Here is a 16,531-nt window from a genome sequence, read left to right as displayed (position 1 = left end):
ACATTCAAAGCTTGGTGCTGTTTTAGGTGCCCTGTGCAGGCAGTAACACAGGAAAGCATCACCTGGCAAAAAACAAAGTGCTCCTGTACTGAAGCGACATTTTGCAAAGCAGTTCTCATTATGACCTGCTTCCTCCAGTGATGGGCTGCTGCTCTCCCAGACATCTCCCTGCTGTGTTTCTCCTAACTCCCAGCTCTGGGCCGGTTTCCACAGGCCCTTGCAATTTCAGAGGTTCACAGCACAAAGCATTGCCTCTGACATCCTGAGTGACACATGCTGTATCACGTACCCCTCCAGCTGAGAGCATATAAATATATACGCAGGCTATGGACAGGAAAGAGATGCATCCCGGAGCACACATATGGCTCAGAAAGTACATCACTGCTCACAGACATTTATGCATCCATGCTTTGCTGGCTAATTGAGCAATTTGCACTTTTGGTACACACAAAAGCTGTAGACAAATGGGATCTGCCAAATGGGCCAGGCTTTGGGTGAGCGGACAGCCTCCTCACTGCATGGCTCAAACAAAGCCAGCCCTTGCTTTTCCACAGCCTCTGCTCAGCCCTGGTGGGATCGTGGCCTTTTAGCTGCCAGCCTGAATCCTGTCCCCGGAGTCCCACCTGGGCAGAACTTGCAGACATACCCTGCAAGATGCCTCAGGGAGAAGGCAGCAGTCCAAGGCAAAGAGGTTTAGTGAGTGAGGGGACATCTGGATGCAGCAGGCGGAGGGAGCTCAAGACCTGTGATCTGAAGCTGTGCCTCCGACTGGCAGCGAAACGCAGCTAAAAACTCAGGGACAATCATGGGGCCACGGCTGCAAACAGAAGAAGAAACATAGAGTGGAGCAGCCCTCGATGCTGCACAGCCTGAGCCTGCCACTTTCCCTTCCTCCCCTGCCCTAGATTGCCCGGTTCTCTCCCTCGCTCACTCCCTTCTCCTGACTCTGGCTCTTAACTCTTTGCTCCCTCTGCGATGAGTCTGGGTGGGGAGATTAGCCTGAATTAAGAGATTACCCATTCTTCCCCAAGCAATCCTGCAGGGAGCTTCCAACTCATCACTCATTAAAATCCTGAGTTCCTTTTTCTTCTGTGGTGACTTCTGGCTGCCAGAAAGCTTCCTGCTGCCTTCATGCAGAGGTTATTAGAGGCGATCCCCCATCCTGACCCTCCATCCCAAAGGCAGAGGGGAGCAAAGCCTGATCCAGGCTGCCCTCACTCTGTTCCTGCATGAAGCTGCTCTGGTTTCCAGTGTGGTCACTCAGGGAAGGAGGTGCAGACAGCAGGCAGCCCTGGGCAGGCAGCGTGCTGAGCACACCAAAAAGCACCGCAGCCCCAAGGGAGTGAGCAGAAAGATGGAGCAAAACATTTCAGAGCCCCTGGAGTGGGGCTCCAGTGCCAGCTGCTTGCCTGGGGACTGTAAGGACACGAGCGCTTTGGCACCTCTCCGCTATTCTTAGCTTACACTTTGTCCTGGGAAGCAGGGAGTGAAAGCTCCCCGGCTGCCTTCCTTGGGAAAGCAGGGATGCATGTGGGGCCCTGCTTGTGCTGGAGCTGCCACAGCCCGCCCAGCTCAGCAGGGCAGATGGCTTGCCCGTGCACCCTTGCTCCTTTGGCATCCCTTAAGCTCACTGCCACCCTGGCTGGTGGGACGGAACAGGCAGCATGTGGGCAGGCTGCCCTTCTCCCTGCTGCTGGGCTGAAAGGCTGACTCAGGCAGCTGAGCCACTCTTGCTTGTCCTGGTGTCTGCTACAAGGAGGGAGGGAGGGCAGTGAACCAGCTGACTTCTCCAGAAAGGCAAAATAGCCATAAAAATCCAGGTAGGGGATTTTTTTTTTTTTGGCATTATGTTAAAGGATGCATTGAGGGAAGAGTGTGGGATGGGGTAGGGAAGGCCTCACAGCAGCAAGTGATTCCACACAGCAACATCCAGGTGGCAAGGCTATGAAACCCAGGGTATTGATTTAATGCTGCTGCTGTCCTGAATTCTCTGTAGGGTTTAACAGTGTGGTCACTCATGGTGCCCCCGGGAAATAAAAGCAGTAACTGGAACAGGATAAAGAAATCAGAAGAAAAGTAGTGGTGAACTCTCTGAGGTCAGGGGAGGTAACAGCTGGAGAGATGACAGCTCTGGTGCCTGCCAAAATGCCTGATCTTGAAGGCATGTGGATAATGTTTATAATTTACCCAAATCCACTATAATGCTATGTTTCTGCTAGTCAGATCTTTCAGAGATGAGCTTTTGGAAAAACCCATTTTCCATAAGATGCAGGAGAAATACAGACAGAACCCAGGAGGGCAGTGCTGAGGACAAACAGTAGACGTGGCAGCTAAAAGGTGTAGTTGCCTTTATCTATGGACACATGCCATAGGACTCAGTAAAGCACCTTTGAAAATGCCATGGGGGTCAGAGGAAGAAACAGCGATTCCTAAGACCACCAGCCCAACATGAACATACAGTAGGTCCTGGCCTCCCAGAGTAGGGACCCAATACAACTTTACAGCATTTTCCTCCCCTGTTTTTCAAGTTTTCTTTGCTTTTTTTTTGTGGCACAGCATGTCATTGAAGGGGCAATTTTACTGGAATATCCAGTGTGCCAGCTAGGTTACTTCCCTGTCAGAAAAGAGGTTGTTTATTCCTTGCAATATGCCCCCCCTTGATATTTGTCTGTATCACCACCTGGTGCTACTGTGTGGCTGATTCACTTTGCTTTGTGAGTCGCAACAGTTCTCATCTTGTCCTCTCTGAACTATGTAGTGCCTGCAGAATTTATGGTCTCACGTTTTTCTTTTGCCAGCTGATTCTGAATATGCTACCAACACAAGTCCAGATGGGAAACATGGGACTCATATAGCTGATGTTTTCCATCTAAACATCCATCTAAAAATTGCTCTTCTTTCTTTTCTGTCCTAGCCACTTTGAGACAAATGCGACTACTTCACGCTTCACTCATACAACTTCTCTAACAGCCTTTTGTACGGGACTCTGTTCAAGGCTTTTAGAAAACCTGAAATGCAGTAGGTCATCCATTCTCCCTTATCTCCTGATTTACACACACTTTCAAAGAACTATAGCTGGTAAGACAGGTTTTCTTCCTTTATAGAAGCTGTGCTGCTTGTCCCAATCACATCCCTTGCTGTTCTATCACTTTAACTTCCATTTCAACCTGTTCATCATATCTTGATCTACTGCCTTTTGGAAACATGCATATAGTATTTGTTAACTCCAGTACTACAGTAATTTTAATGAAACTCCACACTTCTTTCAGTAACAAAACTGCTTCATTTCCCATTTCTTCTAATAAGCCCAGTCTTGTTATTGACTTATTCCTTTGTAGTTTATGAGACTGTTCCAACACATCACTTTCTGACATCCAAAACTATGGCCTTTTTGAAACAAATAGCTCTGTGGTGAATTTACTAGAGAGCAGAACAGTACAGCTAAACCATGCAGTGGTGGGTAGTGTTGACTTTTCCCAGGCTGCATGGGGTGTCACATCACAAACTGTCCCCCTTCAGTGCCCTAAAAACGGTTGTGGATGCGCAGGCAGCAGGAGGAAAGTAAGCAACTTTAATTGCTTATACTTTCATTACTGCTCTGAGTCTTTTTTCTTACTCCTTTAACTTCTCTGAGTTCAGTAAATTCTCCAGTTCTTTAGGTGTGCTCCTGTTTCCAATGTGGTTAAATGATTTCATCTTCCTTTTTGCCTTTGGCGTTTTGCTCTTACCATCCCGCCAGCTTCCCTTCCTGAAAAACGCCTGCTTCGAATTCAGAGGTGCTCAAAAATTCTGCTCCCTTCCCTTCCCTTCCCTTCCCTTCCCTTCCCTTCCCTTCCCTTCCCTTCCCTTCCCTTCCCTTCCCTTCCCTTCCCTTCCCTTCCCTTCCCTTCCCTTCCCTTCCCTTCCCTTCCCTTCCCTTCCCTTCCCTTCCCTTCCCTTCCCTTCCCTTCCCTTCCCTTCCCTTCCCTTCCCTTCCCTTCCCTTCCCTTCCCTTCCCTTCCCTTCCCTTCCCTTCCCTTCCCTTCCCTTCCCTTCCCTTCCCTTCCCTTCCCTTCCCTTCCCTTCCCTTCCCTTCCCTTCCCTTCCCTTCCCTTCCCTTCCTCCCACATCAGGGCACACCTGCCTTCTGGGACTGTCTCAGATCATCTTTCAGTAGCAACTGCGTGGAGAGAAAGGAGTCTAATTTCTTCACTTCTGATAAAAAGATATTTTGACTAGTTCCTTCCTTATCACTGCAAACTCCTTCCTCACCTAGGATGTGCTGTCACTCTGCCGGGAGGCTTCCCCCTCACTGCACAGCTGAATTTCATTACACCACGGCCACCCTTATTACACAATGGGAAACTTCATTTGTTTTAACCAGCTCTGGTGGGTTATTTAGGAACAAGCCAAGCACACTCTCCTCCTTCTCTTATGCTCTCTTACCTCTGCAGGTCTTTTGGAAACGAGTATAAAGCCGTTATTATCAATGAGGAAGCAATTCAGAATCTGCAGAGATGAAAGAGAAGCAACATTAAAGACAGCTTTTTCCATGGTTGTCTGGTACCTACTGCTGTGTGCAGGATGAAGTGGTGTGGGCTTGTGCTTATGGCAACAACATTTCCATGCCTAGCCCCACGGCTCAGCTACCACGTGTTTTACACAATTGACTTTTCCCTCTCTGCCTCCATTTTCGTGAGCTGTCTGTGACAGAGATTGTCTCTTGTCAGGGCTGTGTGCAGGCCTAGCAGGCTGTGAGCCACACTTAGGAAGACATGGCATCCTGCTGAAGTGACAGGATATTTGGAGAGCCCTCCTCTTTAATAAAGTGGTATCTAATGCTTTCCATCTTCAGCTTTCAGAGTTTTATAATCACTGATGAAATAACTCTCTCCTCACCACTGAGTATTAGTGCTGGTCTTATTTTTCTTTTGCAGAGCAGGAGATGGAAGCATAGAGTTTAGTTGAAAACCTTTATGGCTCACAGGGAAAAAACAGGATGCAGAGGAAATCCTACACGAACACAGAACGAAATATCTCTGGTGATCCCACTTTCCAGGGCAGAGGAGCTCCTGTCCCAAATATGCCTGAGACCAAGGTTGAAGCAGTGGCGTAAATGAGAAGAGGGGTGTCCACGATGCGTGTCATGCTGACAGCCACTCTCTTTGGAAGACCTGGGATGCCAGGGAGAGAGCCTTAGAGGAGATGGACTCTTCTTAGAGCCACTGGCTGGAATCCCCATGCCCCTGCCTGGGCTCAGCTGACACCTCACAGCTGAGGGGACGACCAAAACTCCAGGTTTCTCTCAACAGCATGGTCCTGCCCCAGCTGTGCAACCTCTTGTGAGGAGATGACAGGCAGCACCTTTTTTGTGGGGGAGACAGAGATCTCCACAGAGCAGGTAGTCAATCACACCCATCACAGGTACAGAGAAGAAATCTGGGCAACTTACATCATCCTGACAGCTTAGCGGACAGGCACCATCCAAGGCACTGCACTGGAAGGGAAAAGAAGGGAATTAACCATGGCATGATCCCGTCTTAGTCTCCCCCTTGGGACTGCTGAGCTAACTCTGTACCAGAACCCCATAAAGCTCTGCAATTTAGCTGGTGTTTCCACCGAGACGAGCTCTACAGCATGCACAGGTACCCCCCGCCCCCCACGCTGGCCACTCAGTGGCTCTGTGTACTCTCCACCTCTCTGAGCAACATCCCCTTTGCCGAGGGCTCTGGTCCTGCACCTGCCTCCCTGACACACTTCCAGCAGTACCTCTGCACTTTGAGCAGAGAATTCTTAACGAAGGGGGCAGCATCAAGCTCTCCGGCTGCGAAAGCAAAGGTTACTGTGCGCCGGTGAGAAACGAGCATGCATTTCAGCATCTGCTAGTATCTGGGCTGAACACATGGCATGGTATTTTAGATCAGGATTCTTCTCAGGCAGGGATTTTTCTGTTGTTGTTGCTGTTGGTTTCTTTATTCTCCAGACAGCTAATGATAAAATAGGATGTGAATGGTGCTCGTGTAGCCCAAGGCACCATCCATTTGTTTCATTTAGGATTTCTATGTACCGGACTTGACATGTGTTTCACAACACTGAACTGGGTGGGGACATGAGGGATTAAGTGGTGAGTAACAAAGCCCTTCAGGTGCTTATTGATTTCATAATTGTTCCGAGTTCACCATGGCTGCGTGTGTCTGTCTCTTTGTGTTATTTTTTAATGCTATTTTCTCTAGTAGCAGAGGGAAGAAAGCTGACATGGTGTTGCCATTTCGGTACACGGGGTCCCCTTCCTTCCAGAGGTTTTCTAGGGTCAGGGAAGGACACTGACGTGTTGCGTAGCCTGTCTGCTCTCAGCCAGCTGCCCTTTATTTCTGCAAAACCCTTACACATAAACCCCAGCCCCCTTTCCAGATGGTTCTCCATAACAAGAGGTGAATTTGCCATTTCAAACCACAAGACTATTACTTTAAGTTAGAATTCATTTCTTCTCTTGAGTTTTGCAGAACAAACCCAACAGTTTCAGGTTGCTGTCCCTCTGCTCAACTTCAGAGCAGGCTCGGAGATGCCTGAGTTGTTTCAAGCCCCATGGCTTTGCAACTATTGCATGCTCATGCTCTGACTCCAACTGGCTTTTTGAGGCTTTAGGGTTGATGGTTTAAAAACATCCCTTTACCCACAGTTGCAAGCATTGTCTCACTCCTGCCTCACCACAAAACAGCATCGGGTTGTTTTGTCTCGTAAACTGGAAGTATGCGCAGAGGTGACGCTGTACTTCACCCCTGGTGGGTTCCTTCCTTTGGTCAGCAGAGAAATACGGCCACAACAAACCACTATTATGGCCTCGAGGGATAACAAATACAGAGCCCAGAGCTCAGAAATCAGAAGAGAAACCCAGGCGAACTAGAGTGGTTTCCCACAAGAAGGGCCCATGTCCCACCAACATCTTCCCGAGCAGGGCGATGACCGAGTCTCGCTGATGCTGCTCTTCCAGACCTGGAGAAACTCCAACAGTGCCTGGTACTGGGCTGGCCATGCAGCAGCAGGACTGTGATGAGGAGCCCCATCTGAGAGCACCAGCAGCTTGCAGGGAGCCCCTGAGGTGGGGGCAGAGCTGAACCCGAGCTCCCTGGTTGCTCTGAGACCACATCTACTGCCTTATGAGCACAGCTCCCTCCTCAGAGACCAGCCTACCTCACAGCATCCTCCTGCTGCTGGTCAGGTCTCTGAAACGCTGTGACCCAGAGCACTTTCAGCTTTGCCAAAGACACTTAATTACTGTGAAGACAAACACAGCCTATGACAGGCTTGGACTGTCTCCAGCGACTACAGACAGGGGACAGTGCCTATAATATGCTGGCACACAAACGACACAATTATGAAGCCAAGCTGCGGTGAGGCACGCTGGGATACCTTGCAGTCCCCAGCTTTTGTCTACTTACATCACTGTCATTGGGCTGGGAGATGGGAGGCACAGCGTGGACATCCAGAGTGGCACAGCATGCGGTGAAGTGGGAGACAGAAAACAAAATCTGTTAGTCATTCCTCTGTCAAACGGCGGTCACGTCCTGGGAAACCATGCGCAGGGCTTTTTTCATACTAGGACCTACCAAGGCCTCAGGAAGCAGGCGCTTGGCACACACACCTCCTTTCGGCTTCTTTAATAAGCCTTCCTGGTTTCACTGAATGCCCATGCGGGCTTGTTTGTGTGAGAATTGCCTGGGTATGGCCCTCAGGAGATTTTTTAAAAGGAAGGTCTCTGCTGATGCTTCAGGATGTGCTCACGTGCTTTGCAGAAGTCTTTTTAGCTCAGGTTAATTTTACGCAATCTCCCACCTGCGAGGATGTTCCTGCCACTGCAGCCAACTCTGGGCTCCCCGTTCCCAGCGAGCAGCCTCCTGCCCTCCAATCTTCTCTGTCATCCCCTTCTGACGACACTTGCCTCTCCTGACAGCAGAGAGCCGCTTCTGCTGTGTGCTGCTTCGGTCCTGTCAGTCTCACTCCTCCAGTATACCTCCCCAAAAGCAAAGCCCAGGGGAAAGCCCCTGGGTGGTAAGGGAAGGGTGTTTCACTTTTCCTGCCTCTTAGACTGGGGGGGGTTGTGTTTTAATTATTCCACTTCTCTCAGTCCAGCAAGAGTGTCCAAAATTAGGACAACACTGAAAGCTTATCCCTGGAGCAAATAATTTTTATTCTGGCAAGCTGGTAGCGTTTTGTTACCATTATCAAGATGATGAGAGAGGGCAGTAGATTTTTTTTTCATGTGACCAAATTTGCAGATTTCCATGAGGTTTCTGAAAGGCTGAATGAGCACAAACATATTTCCACAATTAAATGTGTCATATGCAGCAGAGCTAATGCCAGGCCAGGATGCTGACACTGTCAACATGGCATTTGCAGAACAGACTCACGGCTCACACGGAATTAGTGCCGTCAAAGGATTACAGAAATGTGTGACTTCAAACTAATCTACTTCATAAATCTTTTAATATGAATTTCACAAAAGCCCTCATCAAAATGCCATCATATATGATGTAACATAGCATCGACCTAGCTGACAAAGAGCATTAAATGGTCTCTCTGCATGATTGCTGATGCTCCTACCTGTTGCATGGCCATCCAAAACTTGCGTTGGAGCAACTCCAGCTTAATTTGTACACCCACCGCTATGGGAAACAAAAAGGGAGGAGGACAAAAAGTGGAACGTGCAAGAGAGAAAAAGACAAACACAAGTTAGGAAAGGAGGGTTAAATATTTGCCCGAAGTGATGGGATGGAAATTGCAATTGCAACCTTCTTCCAAGTGTGAAGGATAAAGCATCGGGGGATCAGCGCTGAGTCAGACCGCCAAGTGAGAGTCAGAGGTTTAACAAGGTGGAGGGAAAGGGGACACTGACTGTACCGAGGTACTAACACCTCTCTCCCACTAAACACTACAGAGCTCCAAACAAATTAACAAACAAACAAAAATTTCCCACAAAACCCCCCCAGGAGAGCAAGAGCGTGAGCTTTCATCTTTGTCTTTTGCAGATTTGCCTGGCCAGAGCGGATGTTTCTGATTACCCCAGCCTCAACTCCTGCACCACACAGCATCAATCAGAAATAAAGTAGGCCAGTGTGAGGAAGGGATTAATTCAAAACCCCACCTGTCTCAAGGGGAGACCACAGCGATTTAGATTGCTCCTAAGCCACTACAAAAGCACAAAAATATGAATGCCACTTGATGGAAAAGCGTCGATTAGTAGTAGCGCTTCATTACTCAGTCCCAGCCTAGTGCACGCTCTGCTAAGCAGAAGTCTCTGTGTGTGTGTGTTTCTTAACGAAGTGCGTCCTAATTTCTTGGCTTAATTTCTCTTCTATTCCCAGCATCACGTTCCCGAAGCAAGGCATTGCTCCACAGGAGAAGAAATGGTGCAGGGTCTCCCCGACAGAACAACCTAGCTTTCCCCAGGTAGGTTGCCTACAAGCACATGTAATAACCAGCGCAGTCGTGCGCAGCCTGGCACGGTGACAGGGAACAACAGGGCTGATCGTCAACTAGTTGAATCCAAGAGCTCTGCAGGAATTACAGTCTCAAGCAGGACCTTGAAATAGAATATGAAGTGCAAGTGAGGGAGAAAGAGAAGAGAGGGAGAGTTTGAGCCTTTTTTCATCACCACAAATATCGGGCGGTTGAAGTGTTGCTGTTTTTTACAGATTTCCTCTGAATTAGCAGGAGCTTCAAAGAGGGGAACAGATCCTTTAAATCTGAATCACGCTGTGTGGGTGCTTTTAAGTTAACAGTATGATCTGATGCTGTAATTCAGATGGGTATGAATTAAAACTGGAGTATGCAATGGTGTATTTTCTTGCAGCATGTACAGAGACCCTGCCACCCGGCATCAGCTCTGCCTTTATACCAGTGTCCTTGTCACATTCCCACCGCTGGCACATCTTACAAAACCCATTCACAGGCGCATTTCTTACCCAGCTCTCCCTGCTGTGGACTGAACCTGACTGCCTGTATGTAGTGGAAAACAACAATTTTGTAGAGCTGCCTTGCCCAAAGCCTCACAGAGCACAAACCAGACAACACAAAGAATGCAAACAAAAGAGGAAGGGTGGGGCTGAGTCCATCCCAGGTGAAGATTCATCAGCTTCAGCGGGGCTATCACAGGCATGGTTTGGCTTGGTGCGACTGCTGACAAATTGGCAGTCCATGCCAGAAGGAAATGGTGCTGTTGTTGCTGAGTCCAATGAAGCCCACGCATCCGATTTGGTATGTAGCTTAAGTAACTTCATTGTTATCCTTTAAAACCATCTCAAGAAAGAGTTATTCCCTTTATCACAGCAGATCACATCAATGGGACCGAGCATTACCCGGGACATACGGTTTTTATGAGAATTGAAGTGGAGTTGATAACTACATAACTAATCTTGCAATGCAGAGACTTACTCAGTGGCTTACATTTTTGCCAGAGGGAACATCTAGCCTCACGTTGTTTTTCAAAGGGAGCTTAGCCCCTGGTTGTGAATCCTTGCCTCTGCCCAGGAGGCATGAGTAGCATGTACTGAACTTGGACAGAGTTGCCTGCAACACGAGAAAGGACAGCACCCAAGGTGGTGGCCGGTAGCAGGGATAGAAAGCAGATTCTCCCAGCTCTCTTCTTCCTCTTTCCACAGTGCTCACAACCACGTCTAACCCGTCTGTGCCATCTGTCAGCAAGCCTCATCTTTCAGATGCAATCTTTGCAGCCCTAATCCCCCCAAAGGGCTTGCGCTTACTCGTGCCCTCTGCACTAGCCCTTCCTTTCCTTCCCAGCGGTTCAGCACACATTTCTAGCTATTCCCCATGGAACTGCAGTGAGTACCACTCTCCTCCTCACATCACAGCAGAGTCTGAAGAGGTCATTGAAAGCAAAGCTGGGGGATAATTTGCCTTGCAGCCAGGTTTGTCTGTCTGGATGGTCTCCATCACAGGAACCATGCTAGGTGGATTGCTCCATGCTCCTGCCTGGCAGCACCAGGCCTCGCTAGTTGGGGTGGATTAGCAGCTCCTGGCAAGAGCTGTGAGAAACTTCTACACATTTGTGTGACCTGTGGAAGACATGGGAGCTGAGGAGACACAGGCCACAATCATCTTCCCAGTGCTAGTAACAAATAGTTGCCTGGGTGCCTTCAGGATGTTGGTGAGGCTGGGGAAAAAGGAGGAAAGCAGTGATTCAGTCTGAGGTAAGGATGACGCTAAAGCTCAGGTGAGAGAGAGAAAACTGGAATAAAACCCTCTCTGCTTGTTTCAAAGTATGACTGATCACTCATGAGCCTTTTTGCTCTGGTGGCAAAGAGTATGCTGTAGGAGCAGGAAGATCTGAGGTTCATGAAATGATGTGCTCTGGTGTGCAGCACAGCAACAACCATAAAGTCCTTGGAGAGGCCATGGCTAACTGTTATTCCTACTAACGTGCAAACCACCTGTGCAACTGTAGCGTCCCAGCAATGAAATAAAACACGAGGACAAGCAATGCTGCACACCTTGCAGCATAGTCAGACGTTGCCTCACCATGTCGATGAGCTACCCAGACCTGTGCAGCACGACTTCCCACCAGCAGGCACCCTGCCTGACTGCCTGCAAACCCAAGCAGTGCCTGCTGCATGGCTGCAGCTGGTTTTCGCCGGAGTCGTGTGCTGCCATTCACTGTGGAGATAAGTGCCTTCCCCTCCACCTGTTCATCCCTCTGTTGAGCATGTCTGCCTCATTAGCTCATCCTCTGCTTGTCTCTCTTTCTGTCTGGCTTCCTTGGCTTCTCTCTTTGATTATCCATATGCTGTTCTCGTAAGGAGCTTTCCCCAAGATTTAGTTCTCGGGCCTGCTGCACAACAAAAAGGCATAACAAAGAGTCACAACATTACATCCTGTAGAGTGCTTATCAAGATTTACCTTGCCGTTCACAACCTGTTTTCATGGCAGCCAGTCCAATGGTTAAATAAAACCTGTGATTCAAATGGAAGAAGGCGCCAGAGCAGTAGGGCACACCTGCCAGTACTGCCCACTTGCATTCCCTATCTCCTGTTTCTGAAATACTCCCATTTTCTCTCGAGTCAGAAGTGGAGCTGACCCACTCAAAATTTTAACTCAAAGTCCCCTAAAAATTTGACTTAAAAAATAACTCCCAGGCAAATTAAAACAAACAAAAAGCCCAAACCAAGGGCAGCCTGCTTATGATACTGGACCTGACAGAAGAGGCAGTTCAAGTGGATCAGCAAAAGAGTAATTCTTGCAAACGTGAGCAACCGCGGTCCTCAGCAAGCTGGAGGAAGGCAAGCGAGGGGTCCGATTTTGCGGGGGCAGGCTGCAGGAGCCTGCGGGAGAGCACAGGGGGAAGCCTGACAAAGGCAGTGGGCTGGATTCAGGTGCTTACCCAGGGCTCGTCCCTTCTCCTCCTCGTGCCTTTCTCTCCGCGTTTACTGTCATCAGCCATACCAGGCAGGGGAGAGATGGAGGGAGGGGAGGAGGCGTTCGGCTCGGTGCCTCCTCTCATAACCTGTGCCTGACCAATCTGCCTCCCGAGGGGCTGCGGGGAGCTTCCCCCGCCCTGGCGTCTCCTCACCCCTCCTTGAGTCCCTCAGCTCCCGGCACCCGGAGAGGGATGACGGCAAGGCGGGGAGGAGGGAGAGAGAGGGACTGACAGCGACTGCCCTTTCTCCAGGATGGGTTGAGAGAAATGAAAACCTCCTGAGCTCCTTCCTCTGGGTGTTTCGGAGCAGATCCTGCCTGCCTGGCGGGGCGACTCCTCTGCACTGTGTGTGCGCGCTCCTGTGCGTGCGCTGCTGCCATCGCAGATGTACCCCCAGCTGTCACTTCGCCGCACGCACTCGCTCCCTCTCCCGCCTCTCTCTCGCTTTCCCTCTCCCCCTATTTATTATTTACGGAGGATTACAGTCCCTTTCCCACGCTGCCATCTCGCCGTGCGGCTCCTCTGCTTTCCGTGCGGGGCGAGCGGCTGGCTAGGAGGTGCTCCTACCACCTAGGGTCTACCGAGAGCCCAGCCAGCAACGGAGGGACTTTCTGCCGGATTTGCTTTGGGATTGTACCGGGTTCGCTGGAAGAGCTGCCGTTCTCACAGGAGGGTCCATCCCAGCCCGAGAGAGGTAAGTAAAGACATCTCTCTTTTGTATTCCCCCTGCTCCCTCCCTGGCTATGAGAAATCAGCAGAGCTGCCCCCCAGGAACTGGCTTCCCTGGGGAGGAGGGTGTGGGTCAGGGGCAGCATCGTCTGCCAGGCGGCACAGTGCAGAAGTCCCGGTTGTACGAGGCTGACGGGCAGCGATCCTCCCGATAAGGCAAAACGACAGCCCTGCCGCAGAGGCTGCTGGTACTGGTTCCAGTCCAGTTTTGGTGTGGGCAGCTGGGAGCAACTTCTCCCAGCTGCGAATTGCACCAGCATCTCTTGTTGCAGCACAGGCAGCTCAGGTTTTCTGAGGTTAAGCGCTTGGTGCTGTGGTCACCGGTGACCCCAGGCTTTTGTTCCCTCCTCGGGGCTGCGAGAGGGGCCAGCGTGTGAGGTGCCACCCACCTGACTCGTGGTGGCTTTGCTGGACATAATTTTGGTCTCAGCTCAGGTTGGTCTTAGTAAGAACAACCTAAAATGGAGAACTGAGACCAAAATTGAACAGGTCCAGCACTCAATACACAGCTTTAGAATGAGGGGGGTGTACATGTGTAAGTGTGTGTGTGTGTCTATGTACAATTTCACACACAAAGCTCATGCACATGATCACAGGACATGAAGTGAAGGATGCCATATCACAAGTAGAGTCAAAAAAAAGTCCCAAGTTGCTTCCAGCATCCCTGCAGGCTGAGACTGCGATTTCTGAACTTTTGGGCAGAAGGCACAGCACCAAGGGTGGGGGTGAAACACAGCACAGAGAAACTTCACAGCCTTTTCCAGTCCTGCCTGGGAGGAAAGGGGGAGAATGAGGTCTCAGATGAGCTGATGTGAAGTCTCCTATGGATAGGGGTATATATGTAAGCGTTAGCACGTGTGTATGTGTGTGTGCATATATACACGTGTGCATATATACACATGCACAGACATGTGCACACGTACATCCCACACAGGGCATTCTGCCCCCGCTTCTCCCTCTGCCTGCCCCATTTATTACTGCCACTGCATCTCATGCTAATTATGAAAGACATATAAAATCAGAGCTTTCCTGGTTTGGGGAGAGAGGATGTTTGAAGCTGTTGCTCCAACCAGGTCATGACCGCGCCAGACCTCAGGCCTGCCATGTGGACTGTCAGGTAGCCTGAGTGTGCCATGTATGATGGCAACGGTAGTGAGAAGGGTACAGCACTGCTCTGCTGCCGGTGCCTGCTCTGCCACCCAAGGATGGAGGGAGAAATGAAGATGTCATTTGGGGAAGGGCTGGAGGAGCTGCTATTGCAGGGTTTAAAGAAGGAAACCCTTAAAAGACAGGGGGACCCTTAAAGGCACACAGGGACTTGTCACAAAGCAGGGGACATTTCTAGCAGTGAGGAGGAGGGGGTGCCTTTCCAGAATTGCAGATCATTTTTCCTCTGAGCTTTGTCATTCGGGTCTGTTGGGGGGCAGGGGGTGGATCTTCCTCTAACTGCTGTGGGCAAACAACATTTGCAAGGGAATTATTCCACATGAGCGAAAGGCTTGCGGGAGTTGTCTCCCCATCAGACATCAGTGCAGTCTCTGGTAGTGTATCTTGCCCACTTGGAGAAATTATGGTAAATCCTGAGCAAAGGGGCTGTTTGCAAAGAGAAAGGGGGGGAAGCCCTTTTATGTAATTTTTATACCAGATCATAGCTTTACCCTTGCCTCCAGCAAAGTGAATGCCACATGCTAGCAAGGTGCACTTCTAGCTCAGCTCTCTTCACGAGCTACTCCAGCTTCCTGCCCTTCCTTCTGGCTTTTCTAAGCCTGATGCAGAAAGGATTTTCTAGGCTCTTCAGCACCACAGAAGCCTGATGAAGGCAGACCTGCGTCTCAGTGCAGCAGGGAGGGCCAGCAGCAGCATGGGGCCATGAGGATACCTGGTCAAGAGCATCCAGGGAGCAGCAGAGGCTGAAACAGGATTGGGACAGGCTCAAGCCTGTGGGAGGGCATTTCTGGGCAGTTCTTCAGTGATTCTTCAGCACTTGCCTGTTGCTGAATCAAAAGGGACATGAAGAAGTTTCCTTCACTTACCATGTTTGGTTATAAGCAGCTGCTTATACCACTTGACATCTGTCCCAGCCCTGGGTGGCTCAAGCCATAATTCAAATGGGATGCTCCTGACAGCTGGGTAATGTTCCAGAGTGCTACACTATGACACACACTCCAGTTCCCAGTGGGAAGGAGCTGGACTTGGAGTCCTGGGCTGTTTCTGTCCCTACTGCATGGAAACACCTTGTAACACATACCTTATTCCTGCTGTGGCTTTACCAAAATGCTGGCTTACAAAAATGCTTTGTCTGACTGAGGGTATCCTAATAGCAAGGAGTAGTATTTTCTATAAATCAGTTCAGTTCCAGGCTGAAGAGATGGAAGGAAAAGTTGCTTCGCCTGTGAAGGCTAGGATTATATGAAATATGGTTTTATTCACACTGCAAAACCAGGCAGTTGGAAGTGAAGAAATGTTGGGATTTGGGGCAGCGTGCCATCTGCACCCAGTTGCAGTCCTGACTGGTAGGTTCACATGCTGTATTTTCATAAGCTGCCTCATTCAGGGCACCGGCTACACGGTGTTCAGGGAGCAAAGCAGGGGGCTGTTGGTTTTTTTTCTCTTTGGTACTGCAAAGTGTGTGCCTGTTTTATTTGTTTACTGCCTGCCATCCAAGCCCTGCAGGCAATACATCATTATTCATTGTCTTGTGGTGTTCTGAAGATGTTCGCTGCTACAGTTGCCTCATAGCTGATGATAGAGAATTTATGCTCCTGATGAGGCAAGGGAGAGTGGTTATTTTCCTTGCTTTTGAAGGGAAGAGAGACTTCCCCTTTAGCCACACAGGGAAGGACCAGCAGGTGCAGGACCGGAGCTTGGGGCCTCTTGGTTCTCAGTGCCATTGAGTCCTGGAGACGGTACCAGTTTGCTGGCTAAGCTGCCAGCATTTTGGAAAACAGCTGTCAGTGCTCAGCAGTTCTGCAAAATGGCCCCTAGGGTCTCATGTTGGGCACCCGCAAAATTAGGAAAGTACAGACTGTGGCCACCTGCCAAAACTGCAGTTTAATATTTAATCCTGACCATATAAAAATAGCCTTATTTATTACAACATCCTCTTTGTTAGCTTGAGTATCAAGTGTCCTTTGCACTGAGTATGGGACAGGGTCCTGTGAAAAAAAGAAATAGTACTTGCTCGGGTAAGCAAAGGCTGTATTGTAATGCGTACATGCAAGTGGCTGAATTATGGTTCTGCAGGTATTAACTCACATTTAAGTGCTTGGCTTTGCAAGCCAAATGGCACATTTTATCACATGACATTTAAAAAAAAAAAAAAAGAAAATGACACTTTGATGCTTTTTTTTTTATGAATGGGAAAACAAGAGACTTTCCATTATTTATACACTG

The 16,531-nt window shown here is 49.5% G+C and overlaps 1 protein-coding gene across 1 annotated transcript in view; it reads right to left on the bottom strand.

Annotated features, from left to right (window-relative positions):
• CACNA2D4 (calcium voltage-gated channel auxiliary subunit alpha2delta 4) overlaps positions 1-16,531 on the bottom strand; it is a 130,646-nt gene that overhangs the window by 17,134 nt on the left and 96,981 nt on the right. The window contains exons 27-29 of the mRNA XM_086461267.1: positions 8,581-8,642; positions 5,432-5,476; positions 4,426-4,488 (exon numbers count right to left, since the gene is read on the bottom strand). Of these exons, the coding sequence (XP_086317393.1) occupies positions 4,426-4,488; positions 5,432-5,476; positions 8,581-8,642 (170 nt within the window). The remainder of the gene's footprint in view (positions 1-4,425; positions 4,489-5,431; positions 5,477-8,580; positions 8,643-16,531) is intronic.

The sequence above is a fragment of the Leptosomus discolor genome, chromosome 1, assembly GCF_034619465.1.
Source record: "Leptosomus discolor isolate bLepDis1 chromosome 1, bLepDis1.hap2, whole genome shotgun sequence".
NCBI classification, from domain to species: domain Eukaryota; kingdom Metazoa; phylum Chordata; class Aves; order Leptosomiformes; family Leptosomidae; genus Leptosomus; species Leptosomus discolor.
The sequence above is the reverse complement of the archived record's forward strand: the minus strand, read 5'-3'. Positions and strand labels throughout refer to the sequence as shown.